Source organism: Paramormyrops kingsleyae, chromosome 17 (genome assembly GCF_048594095.1).
Source record: "Paramormyrops kingsleyae isolate MSU_618 chromosome 17, PKINGS_0.4, whole genome shotgun sequence".
In the NCBI taxonomy this organism is placed as follows: domain Eukaryota; kingdom Metazoa; phylum Chordata; class Actinopteri; order Osteoglossiformes; family Mormyridae; genus Paramormyrops; species Paramormyrops kingsleyae.
This window is the reverse complement of record NC_132813.1, coordinates 8,626,265-8,646,670: the sequence shown is the minus strand read 5'-3', so window position 1 is coordinate 8,646,670 and position 20,406 is coordinate 8,626,265. Positions and strand designations below refer to the sequence as shown.

The window sequence follows — 20,406 nt, the reverse complement described above, 5'->3', positions numbered from 1 at the left end:
TAACTTTGTACATACAGGGGCATAAAAAATATAGTTTCTTATATTATACAAAAATGTCTTGATAGAAAATGACAAGTACAGTACTGTATGAAGTGTTGAGTGCAATGTATGTAAGACTAGTGTTGATTTTCCTTGCATTTGAACACAGCAAAATTTATACAAACTAGACGTTTTCAGACTTGTATTGTTCCTAAAGTTTGGTTAATTACTACTTTATCTGTGCTCCATTGTTATTTTGTACTGGAGACTTGTGTACTTTTTAATAACAGCAATGGCTAGTTGGGGATACAGTGATATTTTATGATTGACTCCTTTATTATGTTTATTTTGGCAGCAGACAGCACAAGCAGATTTGCGTACATCCTGTTGGCTGCGGATTTCTTTCTGTAACATAGTAGCACAGCTTTTGTTTGAGCAACACGACCATTATAATTACTAGTTCTTATCATACTCAAACAGTGGCGCTACAACACTAAATGTAGACAGTTTGTCCTGTTAATTGAAATGTATAAATATCTTACTTGATGGTCAGTAGTTGAAAAGGGGAAAAAAAAATACTGGATGGTACTCAAAATGTTAAGCAGGATCAGCCAGCCCCGGGAGCAACTGAGGGCGCTCGATCTGGGGTCCAATGGTGACATCACTATCAACCCAGGGATTTGAACCAGCAACATTCCGATCACAGACACAGCCTCTCCCCATTTCCGCAGAGAACTTATACAGTTGCCAGAATAAATCCCTCCCTCAAAAAGAATCAGGGCAGCCATCCAAATGGCCGAGTCCAACAGCAAACTAGCCAATGCGTTTGTTTGCCTCTTTCTAAGCATTTAACCACACATGTGTTACCTGCAGGCTGATTACTAAGGGAATGGAAATTCTGCAGCCAAGTTCGGGCCAATGAGGGTCAAAATGACACCATGGAGGGAGGAGACCACAGATCCGAGCATGGAGCTCTGAGAAAGATGCTAAAGTCTGCAAACTGACGTGCCTAGAGTTTGTAAAGAGAATCAAGCAGGCAGAGAGACAGCCAAGTTAAAGCATGCGCAAACATATGGAGGCACGCATGCGCGTGCGGACACACATACACACACACACACGCGGGCGCACACACACACACATACACACACACGCGCGCGCGCACGCACACATAAAATCGTAGGAGTAGGGAACACTCTGTGCTTATCCCCGTAAACATCACCGGGCAGATTTTTGCCGTTGCGTTAGAAATGCATTAGTTTCACTGAACATAACAGTGCATATAACACAGATTAAATGAGAGATGCGATCGAAACTGAGACAGGAAAGTTGGGATCCGTGGGCCTTTACGAGTGAGTCTGCCCTGAGCCGGTCGCTCATCTCGACTGCAACCAAAAACACGCGACGGGAAATTCCAGGCACAAAACTACCCCCCTGCACAAGAGTGACAACCTGAAGAACAAGCTTTTCCTCTTAATGCTAAGAATGGCCTCAAAATTTTGACTTTTTTTTACTAACTCATGGTTGCCAGATCATGCAAGAGATTGTCTTTGTAGCTGCTTTCAAACACCTCTAAGTGTTTATTAGTATCTCTGGAAGGAATTTGTCTGGTTATTATTCTAGGTGCGGTTCATTTGAGGGGTGCGACAAATAAGGTATATTAGTCCATCAATCAGTGAGCAAATTCAATGCTGCATTTCATTCAGGAGCACGAATCATGACATGTTTTCGTGGTGGTGAGCCAAGGTTGTTTGCTTTGGCTGGGCATGGGCTACACAAGGACTGGCAGAGCAAGTCGTCACTCAAAGAACTGACCTGTCGGGTGAAGGTTTGTAGCGCACAAAAGGCCCGCCCAGACCCGGCCCCCCGAGCCCAGCTGTGGCCAGCGTTGAACTCGGAGCAGAGAAGCTTGCCGAGGGGTTGCGGTACGGAAGCACTCTGTCGCCTCCTGTCAGAGGGATGTTGTAATGATTTTCAGGGAAGCTCACTGGCCTGGAGGGGAGGCAGAATGTGGAGGGAAAATGATCAGATAAGGCATCTATACGCACACTTCAGAGCTCAATCTGGAGGCACATTCAGAGGCAGCGAAATTATGCTCCCCTCTTTCAACTTGCAAGCGCTATTTATATCACTATTATGTATTCATTAATATTAATGTACAGCAAAGACAGTATTTTTAAACCTGCAGTGTTCCACATGCATATTTATCTACTAATTATATATACAACCCAGTTTATGTCAACTTACAGCTAAACTCAATATGCTGACAAATGTTTACCACGATCGTATCGGAGCAGAAAACGCGAAAGGAATTCATTCCGCTAAATGAGCTCGGCGGAAGCAGAAACCTTTTCCAGAGGTTTAGACTGCAGAGGATCGAAAGCGCAGAGTGCGGAAGCACAGACACCACGGGGGACAGGAACGGCGGCCTGACCCAACGCCGCAGCCAAAGACGGGGGCCGGCGCTGCAGATGGAGCTCGCAGAGTGCCCCCCAGCAACGCCACTGGTTTAGCTCGTCACCGAGGGAAACGTCAGGTCTGCAGGGGCTGTGTCAGTGTCGCAGGGCAGCGGTTCTTCGACGGTTTGTTGACGGTTTTATTTTTACAGCTGACAAATACTGGCAGTTTGTTTGGCTCTTTATAGTATAACGAGCAGGCGTGGTACAAATGGAACAATCCTCCATTTAGCCGTTAGGTGAACTGGTGTCTCAAAGTGTGTGTGTATATGAGGGAGAGAGAGAGAGAGAGAGAGAAAACGTGCGTGTGCTCTGTGCTGCACTGGAATCCCGTCCAAGATGTCTCCTGCTCTGCGACCCGCACTTCCCGGGCCCCGCACTTCCCGGGCCCCGCACTTCCCGGGCCCCGCACTTCCCGGGCCCCGCACTTCCTTCCCGGGCCCCGCACTTCCCGGACCCCGCACTTCCCGGACCCCGCACTTCCCGGACCCTGCACTTCCTGTATAAGCGGCTATGGACAGACACAGTACACTTTCTCTTCTTGTCAGTCTCACCTCTTGGTGGGAAGGTGCTGGACCTCCCTGTATGGGATGGGCACCGCGACCTTATGGGTACGAGGCAGGGACTGTGGGGGCCCCACTGGGGTCCAGCGCTGAACAGGAGTGCCACTGTGGGTGGCGGGGGGGCTGTCCCAGCGCCAGGCGGGAGTGCGGTGGGAGGGGCGGTACACTGCCACCACTGGCTCCGGCTCCACTTTCTGCTCCACCGTCTTCATTTCGTACTCTTCAGTGCAGCCCCTGTAAGATGCACGGGAGCAGGGTCACGCGAATGCAATGCAGCGCACACACCCACACGCGTACCAGCTGCACTAATCACCGAGTACAGGAAGAGCTGCACCCCCCACCAGCGGCATGCTGGGACACGCCAGCATCCTCCTCCCCAACCAGAACTTCCCCTCATTACTTCGGCAATGATGTCACCCTCGAGCTCGAACAACTCGTGGATTATACGGGCCTTACCGAGTTTTCTGAACCACTGCAGGTACTTACTCAGTAACACCCCCTCCCCCCTCCCCAAAAAATTGCGTAAACACAGACACATATTGCGGCTAAAGCTACAGGGACAGCAGCACCACCATCGTCACGGAAACCGTAGATTAAAGAGAACATCGTGTTTAGATCTTTCAGGCGATTTAACAGACAAAGCTCAGCAATTCTTCCTCTGAACGCCACACACTCGCCAGCCCCCGTCCGAAAAAGGTCGCCCTTCCCTCAAAGCTGACAGACGTTCTGCATCAATTATTAAATGTTGACGAAAATGCTAATTTTTATGGGGTGCCCCCCCCCCAACCCGACAAAAGTAAGGTCACCGAAATCCAGGCCTGCTGGCCGTCAGTAGACAGGGCTGGGAGAAACAGAAGGGCGGGGAGAGGTCGCCCTTCTGTCATGGGGGGTGGACTCTCACCCCCCATGACAGCCTTTCCTGCAAACTCACAGTCCACTGGATCGACCTTCAGCAACCCCCATGCGGAGAGCACTAATGCTGCAAAAACCAGTGCCTGTTTTGTGTTGTACCAGTCTTCCATTATTCTACCTCCCTGCGTTATCAGTGGCAAATCTCTAGCCAGCCATGGGGGGGGGGGGGGGGGGAAGGAAAACAACACAACTCGAGAAGAAATCTTGTAGAACTAGAATTAACCGTCTTCCCAACATTTGGTGCGCAGTGGTAAACAGTGCAGCCATTGTGCCTCTGATTGGCTGGCACAAGCCTGACCTCTGACCCCAGCAGGTGCTTCTCCTCGACACCAGAGACGCAGGAAGCAAAACATGCTGAAGAACGATCAGGAGAGCAACTACAACAGAGAGGTTTGTGGGCAGTAAATGTACCGCTAAATATCTAAACTCTTTAAGCAAGCCAACTCAGGAGACATGCACACACACACAAACACACACACACACACACACACACACGATAAATCCAGTACAGCTTCGTCTGGCCAAGGCCCAAGTCCAACAGGAGCACAGTAAATGACAAAGGTATGTTCTCCACTGCTGCCCGCGTCATCCTCTCTTTACTGCATGAGTAAGAGTAATCAAAGATCACCGAAGTATCAAAATAAATGTGGCAGCAGATTTGACTCCGTCAAAATCAGGGTCAGACTCTTTGAGTAACAAAGACGGAAGCGCAGAGAATCCTGCTGTTGCGATACTTCTGGTCTGCCGGACCCCAGTTTGCAGTTTTCATCTAACCATCCTTTAACAACCGTACGAATGACAGGAAATGAGAAACGAAAACACTGTACATAAACACAGCACGTTGTTACCATGGATACACAGCTGACCCCCGCAATCTGGGCATCACGGCCCCAAACAGGGCCTATTTTTGCCGTAACGCAAACCCCTCCTCCTTTAACTGCACTTTACTGTCAACTTTCCTGCTGTCATTCCCAGGTACCCCCCCCCCCCACACCAGCTGCATACCCCGCCATCACCAAACACTAAACTACGTCTCCCATGCTCCCCTGCAAACTTCACACCTCACACAGCCTCAACTTCGCATCCAGCTTCCGAACGCGGCTCCCCATCATTACGTTATCGGAATCGTGATGTAATCGCATCGCCGTGACTTTCCCCTTGGCGCGAATCCCGTTTTCGGATTATGTCCGGGGGCCGACCGCGGTCCGCGGCGCCCTACCCGAAACCGGTCCGGGAATTCCGCGCACAAACCCGCGGCGTTCAGGGACAAACGGGGAACGCGGAGTCAGGACATGCAGACACCTCCGGTCAGGTAATTACGGGAAAACATGTCGTGGTGAGCCGGATGCTCTGGGGATGTTAAGCATCGATCCCGACTGTTTGAATTAGAAGGGTTTTACAGTAATAACAGACAGACACAAACACACACACACACTCAAACAGGGAGACACACAAACCTGCAAGCGGAGGCAGCAGGCCAGGGGAAGCGAGGCAGAAGCAGCCAAAACACAAGCTCAGGGAGCGGCCGTAACACTGATCGCCACGACGGCTGTGTTTCTCTCTCCCCCCCCCCCCCCTTTCCTCCCTCCTCCCCGACACAGCTTTGTCCGCCCGCCTGCCCGCCCGTCTACATCCCCTCGCCCCCCGACTCCCACCTCTGCCCGTGGAGACGCCAGTGCCAGGCTTCAGTTCGGCTGCCATTGTCCTGACGCGCTGTCTCTCTGGCGCACAGACACACGCGCGCAAGCAGGCACGCACACACACACGCGCGCCTTCCCTCTCGCTCTCTCTCCCCACGTCCCTGTGCTCCTCTCACACTCGTCCTCGCTGTCTCTCCTCCAGTAGGAAGAGAGGAGGAGGAGGAAAGGGAGGGAGAGAAAAGCACCCTTTTCTTTCTCGCTCTCTCTCTCTCTCTCTCACCCACCCACTCACCCTCTCACACCTAGGCAGTGTTCAGGCATGTCTCTCCATCAGCGCTCTTTGCTCCCTTCCCCAAACACCTTCCAGCTGCCTTCCATGTCCCCCCCCCCAGACTGAGCATCAATTGCTCATCACCTGCTTTTCGTTACTCTTCTTTTTCCCTCATGTTTCTGGTCTTAATCTCCAACAATCTGTTTCTCTGGAACACAGAGAGGCGCCCTGGGGAGGGGGGGGGACATGGATGGATGGATGGATGATCTTGACCTTTGCTTACTGGGTGACCCCCCCGTCTGATCTGAGAGCAGCGTCCATGCCTCTAAGGATCTGCCCAATAGGGACACACACACACACACATCTCAGGCCTTGTTTCCAGGGTATGGTGGATGAGGCAACTTTATCCAGCAACATGTGAGTTGGGGGGGGAAGGGGGGGGGGGGGCATGCGTCAGGGAGCAGAGGGGAGGGGCGTGAAATTTCCTTCACACCCCCCCCAAGCCTTTCGCAGGATGCTACAGCAGCAGAAGCAGCTCCTGGCAGAGCGACCCCCACCGTGCTGACACCCACGCCCCCTCCACCCCCCCCCACACCAGCTCCCGGAATCCAAATTCGCGCTTACAGCCTGCCGGCTTCCCCCGCACCCGAGCGGAAGCTCACCTGCGCGGCCCCCCCTCGTCGTAGGGCGGGATGATGACCACCTTGACGGTGACGGAGGTGCGCAGCAGGTCGATCATCTGCTCGTGGGACAGCGTGACGGCGGCCACCTTGCAGATCTCCACCAGGCGGCTCCCCTGCCGCAGGCCGGCCTGCCAGGCAAAGCCGTACTCCTCCACCTCGGCCACGGTACCATCCAGCCGCACGTGGAAGCCCAGCTGGCCCAGGCCGTTCCGCCGCAGGGTCATGTCCACCGTCTCACAGCCCACCGTCAGGGCCTGGGGTGGGGGGCACAAAGCCAGGCATTTGCACGCACTACCCGTCAAAAGTTTTTGCACACACTCAGACTTTCTGCACGTGCATGTTACTCACTTCATATTTACTAAAAAATACGCTCAATGTTCTTTGCTAACAAATAAATATGCTCTGTGTTTACCGTTTGAGTACCTTTATCAGCAAGAAAGTGGCATTTTATACTGCTCTGTTTCAGGGGATGAAACAGTTAACTAGTGCATTTAAATTTAAAGGACAGCCTAGAATTTGACTCTGCCATCATCGCACAACCAGTTAATAGGATGTCAGACATGCAGTGTTACATACTCTTTCCATGTTATAAAAAAACTTGTTTTTTTGTTTTCATTTATAGTTGTTCACTCAATTTTCCGATGCTTAACAAGAATAATAAAATCAGCAGTCTATGAAATAAATGGAAAAGCAGTAAAAACCTGTGGTGTGCAAAGACCTTTCACTAGTAGTGCACCTACCATGCACACACTGACAAAACAAAAATGGCAACCTGCTACCAGATACAAACAAACAATTTCAATCCAAACTATAAATAAAATCAGGTCAGTTCAGTGGCTTAAACAGGGCAGAAGCTGCTCCTTGACCATTTGTCTGTTTGGTATTCGAACCCATCCCCTACTGTAACTTAATCAGGCCATGAAGACTAATAACATGACTAACAGGGCCAAGAAAAACTGCCAGAATCGGCAATTTGTTTAAGCTTGACAAATTCAGACTAAACCAAAAAAATAAAACGGGCTAAGATTTGGATCCGTGCACTTTATGTTCTGCTGTCACTGTATGTCAATGAATTTCTCTCTGGGCATAAATCTAATCTTATGTAGGATACATCAAACCAAACAAATGACAAATGAAACTTAAGTGTTCAGCTGCCAATTTTTGGATGACTAGAAAGCTCGTTTACAGGAGAAGTAACGATAACACTGGATTCGTCTTATGCGTCAGACACATCAGCGAACCTCGGCTTCTGGATGATACGACGCAAATGTATGCGAATTTATATTTTCGTTTCTTTGCCAAGTAAATGCCATTGTGTAACAAATCGGTCTGTTCGCCAGAAATTCTCACAACGGCAAGCACATGCCAATACCTCATGACTCGCGGCAATAGTTTGAGAAAAGCAAAACTGAAAACGAATCCATCACCCAGCAGTGGTATTCAAAATGTGAGGTGCGCCCCCCTGGAGGAGAATAAAAGAACCGCATGGGGGACATAGGTGAGGAGGAAATAAATAAATGGGGAATTGTGCAGCGGGTTTGAGGTGGAGGCAGACCTAGGGGTGGGCAATTGCTCTAAAAAAAATTCATATCGCAAACTTCGTAACACACAATCACGATCCATGACTTGAACTGTAATCTTTCTTCCCAATTTTGAAATGTACGGTCAAGAATATCCAGACTGAAACAAGCCTAAGGACTTATCCATTAGCATAATTTAAAACACAATGCTGCAGTATATTTTAAATCAGGGGTCTCCAACTCCGGTCCTGGAGAGCTACTGTCCAGTAGGTTTTCTATCCTACCTGGCTTCTGATGAGCCACACCTGCTCCTGGTATTTACCTGAGAACAGGTGTGGCTCATCAGAAGCCAAGTGGGACAGAACACCTACTGGATAGTAGCTCTCCAGGACCGGAGTTGGAGACCCCTGTTTTAAATGGTCATTAAAGTTAGGAGTTTAGAGTAACTTTATTTTAAACAGTTGTTTATTAGTAAGGTGGCTGAATAGATTTGTCGTATTACTTCCGGAAGTGCTGACCACAGATAACTCAGCTTTGTGAAATACCTGACTGTGCATAGCAGAACCACTGTCACACTACTGAAGTCCAGTCCCTTTTTAGTACCATTCACAATGAATTGTTTTTCAAATACATCACGCATTAAAAAGACCCTATGATAGAGACACATGATATAATTCAGCCAATCAGCTCAGCCATCTGATTCTGATTCAATCATTCTGCTGGTTTGTCAACGTAGCACGGATCTACGTTATTACTGGCCTGAAGTTTCATGTGAAATTTGGGAACATTAGTAGTGGACAAAGATCAAGAACTCTATGATTTCCATGAACAGTTAATCGGTGGACGTCTCCGAGATCAATCATTCAGATCAGTCATTTTGGCCATCCCCAGGCAAGAATCTTGAAGGATTGAATCGAATGCACCTCGACGTCTTTTTTCATGTTCTTAAAAACGTTTCACCTGCAGTGTTTAAATAACAAGCTGTTGTTTAAATAAGATAAATAACATAAGGCTATTTAGTTTGTTTAATAAAAGGACAATGTATAGACCTGTTCTATAGGAAAGGTAATGACTTCTGTTGTAATCTGGCGCTATATAGAGAATAAAATAAAATGAAATGAAATAAAATTAACTTGACCTTCAAGGGGGGGCGGGGCGCCCCCCTAATATAATGGTTGGGGAAACACTGACCTGTCATCCGAAAGGCTTCTACAGTTCTGAACACAAAACTATTTCAAAATTGCAGCCTTTAGAAACAATAAAACTAATGTGAACACATGAATTATGAAAAGAAAAAAAAAAAGCTATCATCGTGTAAAGTTAATTTGGGATGTGTGTGGGGGTGGGGAAACAGGACAAATATATCAGCCCTAGGGGAGCCCTGTCAAAAAAGGCTGCTCTATTGGACATAAGGTGTACCTCTACGTGGCTCCGCCCCTTTTCAAACTCCACCCCTCCTTACCTTCAGCCGTTGGACGATCTCGCGTATGTCCTGGGCCCAGCCCTCGGGCACCCTGACGGCAATGTGGTCACCCCGGCCGTAGTAAATCTTCAGGGCCAGGCGTTCAGGAGTCCAACCGATGACATCGGCGCAATAGCAGTTGAAGACCACCCCCTTGGTGCCACAGTCCACCAGCACGACGTACTCGCCGGACACGCCCAGCACGCAGGCCAGTTCCGCCCCGCCCCCGCTGAAGTCTTGGGCCGTGACGCGCCAGGTCACGGCCCCCAGTGCTCCCAGCTCGGCCCCCTCACGGGCCCGTGCCCGCTCCCGTTTCTTGGAGGCCAGCGATATGAGGTTGTTGAGCTTTCCTGCCGAGTCCAGGAAGGTGCCGCTGGCGCAGTTCTCGACCAGGTCGCGCAGGTACTCCTGCCGCGTGCGCCGGGCCATGGTGTGGAACTTCTCCGACTTGTGGGCGGCGGTCTCCGCGTTGATCACCTTGGCCAGCAGGAAGTCCCGGAACACTTCCGGGTTGCGGAAGGTCACGCCGTTGGGGATGGGTGGCCCAAACATGGGCACGTCCTTCATGCGCGTCACAGCCACGCTGCGGATCGCAAGGGCGCGGGTGACCGATCAGGCAATCGTGCGCAATTATGGCGTCATGGCAACCATTATGGAAAAAATGTTCTAGGTGAGCAGCCGACATTCCAGAAACATACGCGAATGCTACTCAGTAAACTTATGACAACTGTAGCAAGTGAGCAGACAAGAAGCAATCTGGGACTTGAAGGACAGGAATGTTCTGTACCTGTAGGAAACGTCATCGGTGCAGGGGTTGTGCACACGGACGATGACGAAGACGTGTTGGAACTGCGAGCGGATGTTCTGTGGCGTGAAGGGCAGCGCGCCAGGCTCCTGGAAGATGATGGTGACGATGTCGTTGCCGATGTGCCTCTTCCTCAGGAGCTGGGGAGGGAGGTCACAGTCTCAGACGGTGTGAAAATAAAAGCTTGGAACGGCATTGGACCACGAGTGTCATTTGCAAGACGAAGAGTTGGTCATTTAATTTGATTCTTGCCTGGAATTTTGTCTGTTTTTTTGACGTAATACTGTCATCTACCCAGGCAAAGTAACAAACTATATACTTCGCAAATCATTCTAGAAAAAAAAAACACGACAAAAAAAAGGGAGTGAATCTGGGCACTGCGCTCTCATCTCAAGAGCTTGCCGTGTTTTCCTGGTGCCATCAACCTCTACGGCAGTTGGGGATTTGATCGACCCTGCGAGCTTCAGGCAACACTTTAGAATGATGGCAACACGTCAGAATGTGTGACATCCAAATACAGCCTGACAGCCTTTGATGATCGAGAACTGAAACAATCCCCAGGAACTGGCTAGTGAGTTTTGGTCTCACAGTGTCAAACCCCAATCAGTCTCTCTACTTTTGGCAACACATTTGTGAGATTTAACTGAAGCGTTAAGTTGCATCTATAGAACTACTGTATTTGGAATTCTCACCTACTGGCACGAAAGGGGGGGGGTTGCTCATGCCTATGTCCAGAAGGTTATTGGTTCGAATCCTATCCTGGGCAGAATAGTCACGTGTTTGTTGGGACCTTGTGTGTGTGTGTGTATGTGCACGCTTGTGTCTCAAAGGAGATCAAGATGGGATATGTGAAAAGAACCATTCTAATGTCCCTGTTTTCATACTTGTGCAAATGGCAAATAAAGCATAAATTTCAAATCACCAAAGTTTTTGTTTTCATTTTCCATTTCATTCGTCCCCCTCCCCAATTCCATTCAATGAAACATCCAATTCCTTTCTACTGAATCCCTTTCCTCTACCTTCCAGTTTCCCCAACTAAAAAAAATGTGACAATTTGATGCATGCCACTATTCGGCATGCATAGACGTGCGAGGCAGCCTTTCTGCCAGGGCGCAGAGCAGAACAACGCTGCATTAATCCTTCGCTATTAATAACACACGCAGACACCAACCCGCGTCACTGTCCGAGTGGGCCACGCGGTTATGTCACACTGAGTGACACAACCTGTCCCCGAGACCTGCGACAGTGCATGCTCATGCCTACACCCACTAAACAGGGGGACTAGCTTCGATGACCCCAGAGTATATTTTTCAGCAGTTGCTATCATTGTGGGGGAAGTTTTGTTAGAAAATACAGTACTGCGCAAAAGTCTTAGGCACAATTGCACAATTTAATATTCGAACACAATTTAACAAATTAACAGCAACACTTTAAAAAAAACAACAACATTTTTTCTGTTCTCCAAAAAGTTACTGATACTGGTTGAAGTAATGAATACTTGGGTCAAATACTGGGCTCACATTAGGGGAGACTTTGAAACGGACTTTTGCACAATTCTGTACATCAGCAGGGTGAAGGCCTGTAAATAGCACAATGAGCGACAAAAAAGCGGGAAAACTCTGACGACTCCTACTAACATAGCGATGGCATAGTAATGCTTTTTATTATGTGCTGTGTCAGACTCAGACAGGTAATGTCACTCACAGGCATGCTCTACCCCTTCGCAACCAGTATGAGGCGCTAATCTCAGTATAAAATTTGATTCTCTTGGTCATAGGGTTCTTTGGGAACGCACAACTGCAAGCCAGAATGCTAATGCGTCTCAGGCAGCATGTAAACACACGTACTTGTGTGTTTGAGGTCAACACTCAGCGGGACGAGACCCCATGTTGACAAAAGGGATTTATTACGCGGGAGGGACTTCTGCCGCTCCAAAACCACCCCCATTGCACCAGAGCACCTCCTTCACCGTGCTCGACATTTGCATCTGCTTCCGGAACAACAGCCTCTTTTGATGGATATGGCCCCCCGCCCTCGCCCCCCCCAGCTTCCCACCCACACATCCAACCACCCACCCACGCTCTGGATTAAGCTGGAGCTCATAAATCTTGCAGTCATCTCCGAGTTCACTCGAGATGTGTTTTCGGGTAACAAGGCAGACTGCTGGGTAACATGCGCAGTCTGGTGATGTAACACTGCCCCCTGGAGGTCTAATGTGTTCTCGCATCCGGCTGTTCTTGCAGAAGGTTCCTGGGTTACACGTCTCGCTGCACAAAACCGCCACCCTGGCACACGAACGCTCAGTACGGTTCGGCGCTCTGCTGGTCTTGCCAGACAACCCTGGATATTTAAAACAAAGCCTTAGCAAATCCTGCCTCTGCTACAGAGATGTGCGGAAATACCACACGAACAAATCAATAATCCCACACGCACGAGGAGCACACACACGCGCATGCGGTCATGGGGAGAGCGCAGGCTGGCATTGCCAATTACGGCGTGGCATTTTTTCCCCTACTCTAAAGAACGGGCGGCCACGCCCTGCCGCGAGCAAGGCCTGAAAACGAAAGAGGAAGATGAAGATCAACAACAACAGCGACGGTAACCCACAGAGCCGGTTGGGCTCCAATGCCTCGCGTCGTAGTGGCGGATACAATAACATGTTTGGATTCCTGTAAAGGGCACTCGCGTGCGCGCGTGTGTGTGTGTGTGTCTCTGTCTGTGTGTGTCTCTGTGTGTGTGTGTGTCTCTGTCTGTGTGTGTGTGTGTGTCTCTGTGTGTGTGTGTGTGTGTGTGTCTCTGTCTGTGTGTGTGTGTCTCTGTGTGTGTGTGTGTGTCTCTGTGTGTGTGTGTCTCTGTGTGTGTGTGTGTGTGTGTGTGTCTCTGTCTGTGTGTGTGTGTCTCTGTGTGTGTGTGTGTCTCTGTCTGTGTGTGTCTCTGTCTGTGTGTGTCTCTGTCTGTGTGTGTGTGTGTCTGTCTGTGTGTGTGTGTCTGTCTGTGTGTGTGTGTGTGTCTCTGTGTGTGTGTGTGTCTCTGTCTGTGTGTGTCTCTGTCTGTGTGTGTGTGTCTCTGTCTGTGTGTGTGTGTCTCTGTCTGTGTGTGTGTGTCTCTGTCTGTGTGTGTGTGTCTCTGTCTGTGTCTTTGTGTGTGTGTGTGTGTCTGTTTGTGTCTCTGTCTGTGTGTGTCTTTATGTGTGTGTGTGTCTGTCTCTGTCTGTGTGTGTCTTTATGTGTGTGTGTGTGTCTGTCTCTGTCTGTCTCTGTCTGTGTGTGTGTGTGTCTGTTTGTGTCTCTGTCTGTGTGTGTCTTTATGTGTGTGTGTGTGTCTGTCTGTGTCTGTCTCTGTCTGTATGTGTGTGTGTGTGTCTGTGTCTGTCTCTGTCTGTATGTGTGTGTGTGTGTCTGTCTCTGTCTGTGTGTGTCTTTATGTGTATGTGTGTGTGTGTCTGTCTGTGTGTGTCTTTATGTGTCTGTCTGTCTGTCTGTGTGTCTGTGTGTGTGTGTGCGCAGAAGTGCCCTACCTGCTGCGGGTTGTTGGGCATGTAGGGCAGCATGGTGGAGACATGGAACATGACCTCGTAGTCCAGGTAGGTGGTGTACAGCGAGTGCGTTCCTGTCGAATCCGCTGCAAACACAAGGGCAGTCAATCAGCCGCGCCGGATCACAGACAGCGCCCTTCACCCTACTGAGCATAAGCACGGCTGTGGGCAGCTGGGGGGGGGGGGGGGGGGGTGCTTACTCTTGGTGTCCAACTGGGCGGCGTACTTGGTGAACCCCCGCAGGCACACCTGCTCCCCCAGCAGGTCGAGGAAGGCGCGGAAGGAGGGTGTAGCCTCCTCGTTGTTGTACATCTCCTCCTCTGTGCTCTGGCCGGCCCGGCATAGCAGAATTCCCACCTTCTGCTTCTGGCTCAGCTATGGGGGGGGGGGGGGGGGGGGGGGGGGGGTTTAGGGTACACATGAACACCCGGCCTGCACAATTCCGCCTGTCGATCTTCCGGCCGACCCCCCTCCTGACCCCCGCTCTGCTCGTTTACCCCACTGCGGCCATTTGTCGTCCTCTTTGACCTTTGACCCTTGCCCTCCCCTTGCCAGACAGGTCAGACACTCACCCCTTGCTCGTCCAGCTTGAGGAGCTGCTCGCTGACCTTGGGGGTGTTGAGCGCTAGCCGCAGGCAGGACACGCTCAGTTCGGGGGTGGCGCACTCCAGCACCTCCTTCAGCGGTAACCCCCGCGCTGTGCCATGCCGCGCCGTCGACGCCACCGAATCCTCCAGGATTGACCCGCGCAGTGTCACCATCTGCAGGCCGGGAGAAGCAAGGACCGTGACGAGAGGGAGGAGGACAGCAAAAACAAGATGGACGGACCATGTGACATTACACAGAAACTCAAACCTGCAGCCACGTCAGTGCAGTCTATTAAATCTCCATTTAGCCAGTGACCCCTCCCACTCCAGTAACCAACCACTTTAACCCCCATCAAAATCATAAATGGAAGGTTAGTTTGCACATTCTTGGTTGTCTGATTCATAAAGGGAGCAAAGTTTCAATAATTAACCAAGCATATAAAAAGCATTCATTACCCTGTCAGTCACACCTCAATGGTATTAAATGTATAACAGAGTTTGCCAGTTTAATGTACTAATACAACATACTTGTTTTAATCGCTGATTATTGATTAGGAACTGTGATTGTTGTTTACTGTTGATTTGGATGACTTTGGGGCAGTCATTTTTATGGGAGGGGGGCAGTTATTCACTTCCTGTTTGTACTGTAATGTTTGTCTCTTGTTCTCGGCGTGAATATTCCCGTATGGCATCGCTGTAATTCCTCGGTAGGCCATTTGTAGTTTCGGGGGCCGGTATTGTGACGGTCAGATTAAAACCGGTGAGGTCCGGTGATTCTGAGGGGGGGGCTGGCACGGTGGCATGCTACGTGCCACTGACATAATGCGTCCCGATGCCCGGAGGGCTGTTTACACAGGCAGCGCCACCTGTGCCCTGCTGAGCTGATGCGGCCAGGCAGCCGTGTGATCCCGCTAGGAGCCACCGGGCCGGAAGCGAGAACCAGAGGCATTACTCAGCAGATCTGAGAGGGACAGCAACAAGAGGCGAGGAGAAATGGAGATTTGGGATTCTTTTACACGGACGCACACATGCAACCCCCTAAAGTCAAGCTCGACCGAGGACGCGTACGGTCAGAGCGATCAGTCTCTGCCCTTCGCTGCAGCCGCAGAGAGAAACACCGTCAGCATGCATCACTGCCGTTTCAGATGCCAAAGGGAAGCCAAAACAGAAGCAGATATCCTGATTGGGCTCAGGGCTATTGGACATTTAGTGAACGACTTTGGGTGCCAAAGGTGTTCTGGTTCTGTTCGGAATGTGTGAGACCGTGCAGAGCTGCTCAGACCCGGGGAATGAATCTGGGAGCGTCTGGAAGTCTCATTTCCAGGATTCTAGAAGGTTCTCTGTAAGCCCGCACTGAATTTCCCTGATCACTACTCTCACATCATCACACGCCCATCAAACATTAATCGCAAAAGGTCCGTTTCAGAGCCAGGTGGGACGGGCAGTACCTCGTTGGTCCGTAAGATGAGCCGGTACTGGTACTGGTCCTTCAAGTCCTTGGTGTCCTCCAGCTTCTCCCTACGAATGCTGACGGCCACCGCACCCAACTTGTCGTCCGTCCCAAAGTAGGTTGAGTGCTCTGGCGTTGGTGGTGGGGGAGGGGGGGTGCAGGGTGAAATACAGGCACGAAACTCCCGCAACAAAAGTTACTTAAAAACAAAAAAAACACTCCGAGCACAGACAGAGGCATCTTTGTCGTCGGGTGGCAGCCTGACAAATCGCTTTCAACCACCAGCGCGGATTCCAACAGCGATTACATTGTTAGGTAACCGCGAGCGGGGCCGCGGCGGTAAAGTTAGCCGTGTCGCTACAGCCGCTGCCGCACCGTACAAAGGCAGCTTCTGTCTGCGTGGTGACACGCAGCACTACGCTCGCGGGACGGCCTCTGGGGTCGTCTCGGAGCATGCTCTGCCACCAGATGTTTTCTAGAAGGTACCGGCAGGAAAGCGCACTGAATGGAGAAGAGCGTAAAGACTGCGCCGAAACAATTCAAAATTCAACGCATCATGCCTCTGAAAATCCAGGATATTTCTCACTCTTTTTGCCAACCTTGTCGTTACTTCAAAATGACGCACGAAGATTACGTATTGGAATTCAACAGTTCGACCAAAAATATTGGTCAACTTCACCCTCAAAAAGTACTAAAATGCAAAAACAGTTTTTCAGGAGATTCGTAACGAAATCAATAGCAGAAACCAGCGTGGCGATGAAGGTGAAGTCCAAACTGGGTACCCAAACTCACAGGCAGGGGGTACCCAAACTCACAGGCAGGGGGTACCCAAATAGCCAAAACCCTTTTAAATAAATAATAATTGTTTATTGATCCGTATGGGGACAATTTATTCAAGCCTTCACCAACTTGCTCTCTGTAGGTGAGAGCAAGCTGGCTGCGAACTGCAGCCACCTGGTGTTGCACCGCAGGGAGCTGGGGTTCAAGGGCCTTGCTCAAAGACCCGCTGATGTGCCGAGGCTGAGCTCAAACCAGCGACCTTCTGATCACACAAAGGCTCAGCCCACTGAGTCACGTGCTGCCCCCTCAAGATGACCTGAAAAATTTTTGTGTTTTATTTTTTTATGGTATCAAAATGAAGCATTTGGACTTATTAAATCCAACCTGAGCAAAGTTTCATTATTTGCTGCTGCCAATTTTTAGTGGATAAATCTTGAATTAAGCCATCGGATACGACTCCGGCCTCATTTCCAGGCCTCCAGAAGGTTCTCTGTGAGCCTGTCATTTTCAGATTATTTACATAGAGCAGGGCTCTTCAAATCTCGACCTCGATTCCAAATCCAGGCCGTGTTTTCAGTTCTCCCAGGTAGTTAGTTTAATAATTACTGATTCTGATTGGTCAGACGCTTCACACCAGGCTCACAGGTAAAGGAAGGCTGGAAAAGCAGCAGTGCTCAGACCTCAAGGACCGTGATTTGAAGAATAAGGACACAGAGAGTGGGTACACCGGCACGGGTGCTTACCGCGGCCGTGGAAGTAGTCCCGGTAGTAGCGCGCGCCCAGGTCCACGTGCTCGATGCTGTAGTGCTTGAAACGTTCGAGGCGGGTGGCCAGCTGCTGATCGGGGGCCACCTCCAGCACGGAGACGCTGGCGTTGGCGCAACGTGTGCTCACCGCTGGCCCCGCCCCCGCCGGCCCCACCCCCGCCCACGAGCTCAGGAAGCTGACATTGCGCTCGGAGCAGCCGCCCGTCTCGTTGCAGAAGTGAGGGCAGCTGAGCAGCAGTGGTGCCAGAGTGTCGTCGCAAGCCTCCGAGCCAAGAGGGGGAGCCAGCTCTGGGCAGCTCAGGTCATCTGTGCTGGAGAAGCCGGGCTCCACGGCGGGGGGGGAAACAGTAGAGGCAGCTGACGCCCCGGTGTTGCGGCGCTGTGCCACGTGGGCACGCTGGCTGGAGGCCTCGTGCAGGTCGAACAACATGCTCTGCACGTCGTAGTGGGCAAAACTCTTTGGGCACTGCCAGGTCCTCCTGGCCTCTGGGGGGCGCCCTTCGTCCAGCTCACCCCGCACCGTTTCCACCTCGCTACGGCTGGAGCTGCGCAGCTTGCGGAAGAGCGACGACGTGCCCAGCGATGATTCGGTGCCGCCGCTCTTCTTCCTAACCCGGAGGGAGCCTTCATCCAGGCGGGGGGCGGGGCTCACAGCCTGGGGGGCGGGGCTGGGGGCAGGATTGGGGGCAGAGTTTTCAACCCGGAGGAGCTCCCCAAGATGCGCGGGGGCAGTGCTGCGCTGGTCGGGCCGTTCCTGGTGGAACTGGCTGAGCATGTCGAAGAAGCTCTGCTCTGGGACACCCTGCACGTCGATGGAGGAGGTGCTGCCGTACTCGCGGAAGATACCAGTCCGTACCTCCGCCTCCGCATCGTCCTGTTCGCTCAGGGTCACCTCACTGCTCGAACGCTGCTGCAGTGGCGCTGCCGGCCGAAAGAGCCTGGGAGAGCCGCCCCGAATCCCGTCCCGGAACTCCACGTCCTTAGACTGCAGGCGCGTGATGCGCGGTATGGTGCCACGCCCCAGTGGGGCCCCTGACTGCCCGCCGTGCCCGTTCTCCAGCAGGGACTCTTGCGAGCGCTCCCGCCGGGGGGGCCACTCGGCAATGCGTGCCCGTACGCCCATCTTGGGCACGCACACCCGAGGGGGGGCCGATGGTTCGGACGAGGAGTGCCCGTTGGACATCTGGAAGTCCGGCAGGGGGATCTGGGAGGAAGGAGGCAGGGAGCAGAAGCTGGGAGGCCCCCCCTCCACCTCCAGCAGCTCAGGGGCGCAATGTGTTCGGTCTCTGTACGAGCTCATGGTCCTGGGGCGGAGCTCAGGGCCTGGGGGAGAGCAGGAGGGGAAGGGGCAGGCATCCTGCCGCAGGGTGGGGGCGCGGTGGGGGGCAGGGGAGGAGGAGAACGACGAGCAGCTGGAGGAGGAAGAGGAGGAGAGGAGAGGCCGCGGAGGCGTGCTGTGGCTCGGGCCGCCTCCCGCACGCATCGCTGGGGGAGGGGCGGTGATAGGAGGAGGGCTCGTGTCCCCCCCTGGGCTCCGCTACTGGCACAGCGCTGGGCTCACCACACCAACGGCTCGGACCTGCGGAAGAGACACAGACAGGTTGCTGAGAGTGAGGACGGCCAGCCTAGGAAGAATTGACAGAAAGGGGTATCAGGCTACAGACAACAGAGAACCCCCCCACAACCCAAAGCAGCACCAGCACCACCTAGGGAATGCAAAAACCACTGCTATGACAGGCTAAGGGGGAGTGGAGAGAACCACAGAAGTCATTATCTTGCTTGGTTGAAGGTGGGGCTGGGGGTGTGGCCACCACCCTCAAGTACAATAACTTCAGTCGTTCTTTTCGCCTGGACAGGTGTCTCCCACAGGACGAGTGGCAGGCAGCTGTCAATGCGGCAGACGCCCCATGGCGCAGACCCGTTAGATTGCGGGTGCAGACGGATCGGTGGGCAAACGTGGCTCAGTCCGGTTCCCGCCGCTCGCTGCCAGACCACAGCTTTTCAGCGTCCTTGGCTGTGGTCCGCTCTGGCGTACAGTAAATCCCGGCAACTTCAGCGTCTTTAACCTGCTGTGACCTACTTCTTTCACACCGTTCATGAACACAAACGGCGTGAAGGACAGAGACGGGGGAGGGGGGGGGCACAGGCTGCGTCACGGGGCACTAGTAAGAATGAGAGAGGAAATAAGTTGAGGGGGGCGACTGGGAATGTAGGGACAGCGGGAATGTTCTCGGAGGAGCCCGGATTAGGCAGATGAGCCGTGTGAAGTGACCCTTCATTGCTGCCTTTTCCGCTCGCCGCTGCAGCCGTTTCCTCGCAGTACAAACAAGCCATTAAAATAAAGTATGACCTACTTTCCCAAAGCTGCTTGTAGTGCCCCCCCCCCCCGATAGTGTCAGGAATTCGCTCTCTCTCTTGCCTGCTCCCTCTCTGCGTCTCCCGGCGAGATGAAGACGTCATGATAGGAGACTCAGCGTGATGGGGACCCTAGCATCACCCCCCCACCCTCCCCCACATACCCAGCTCTCCGGTGGGAGCAGCTGGGCGGCATCTGTCACATTCCTCCGATGGGGCTGGAGATGGACCCCATGTCCAACTAGGCCAAACTACCATTACCTCTGGCGAGCCTCGTTTTAATCTGACAGACTATCAGTGTAAACATGCCACACAGAGCAGAGCCCGTTTACAGGCCAGCAGATGGTCGGCAGCAAAAACGGGATAAATCAGAACTGCTGCCCCATTTCCCGCGAGTCACCCCCCCGAGAACAGTCTCTTTTGATTGGCAGAAAGCGGGACAGGGAAGGGGAAACCCCCCCACTATCGGTGAGTCTCCCGCAGAGTAGCGCCCCCTCGAGAGCGATACGGATTTCCGGCTTTCCTCTGGCACGACCTGCCGCTGGCAGCTCTCTTCTGACCGTCCCCCAAATCCCGCAGATTTTCCACGTTTCCATTTCACGTCCGTGCCGGGAATTTTCCCAAAGATGTCGCAGTGGATCATC

The 20,406-nt window shown here is 52.0% G+C and overlaps 1 protein-coding gene across 3 annotated transcripts in view; it reads right to left on the bottom strand.

Moving 5' to 3' along the window:
- The window catches only part of sipa1l3 (signal-induced proliferation-associated 1 like 3), a 50,817-nt gene that overhangs the window by 11,441 nt on the left and 18,970 nt on the right, over window positions 1-20,406 (bottom strand). For all 3 annotated transcript variants that reach the window (XM_072701001.1, XM_072701002.1, XM_072701003.1), the window contains exons 3-12: window positions 17,384-18,986; window positions 15,859-15,989; window positions 14,396-14,584; window positions 14,024-14,198; window positions 13,806-13,909; window positions 10,271-10,428; window positions 9,484-10,066; window positions 6,481-6,755; window positions 2,987-3,229; window positions 1,792-1,968 (exon numbers count right to left, since the gene is read on the bottom strand). In XM_072701001.1, coding sequence (XP_072557102.1) covers window positions 1,792-1,968; window positions 2,987-3,229; window positions 6,481-6,755; window positions 9,484-10,066; window positions 10,271-10,428; window positions 13,806-13,909; window positions 14,024-14,198; window positions 14,396-14,584; window positions 15,859-15,989; window positions 17,384-18,890 — 3,542 coding nt within the window. In that variant the 5' untranslated portion in view covers window positions 18,891-18,986. The remainder of the gene's footprint in view (window positions 1-1,791; window positions 1,969-2,986; window positions 3,230-6,480; window positions 6,756-9,483; window positions 10,067-10,270; window positions 10,429-13,805; window positions 13,910-14,023; window positions 14,199-14,395; window positions 14,585-15,858; window positions 15,990-17,383; window positions 18,987-20,406) is intronic.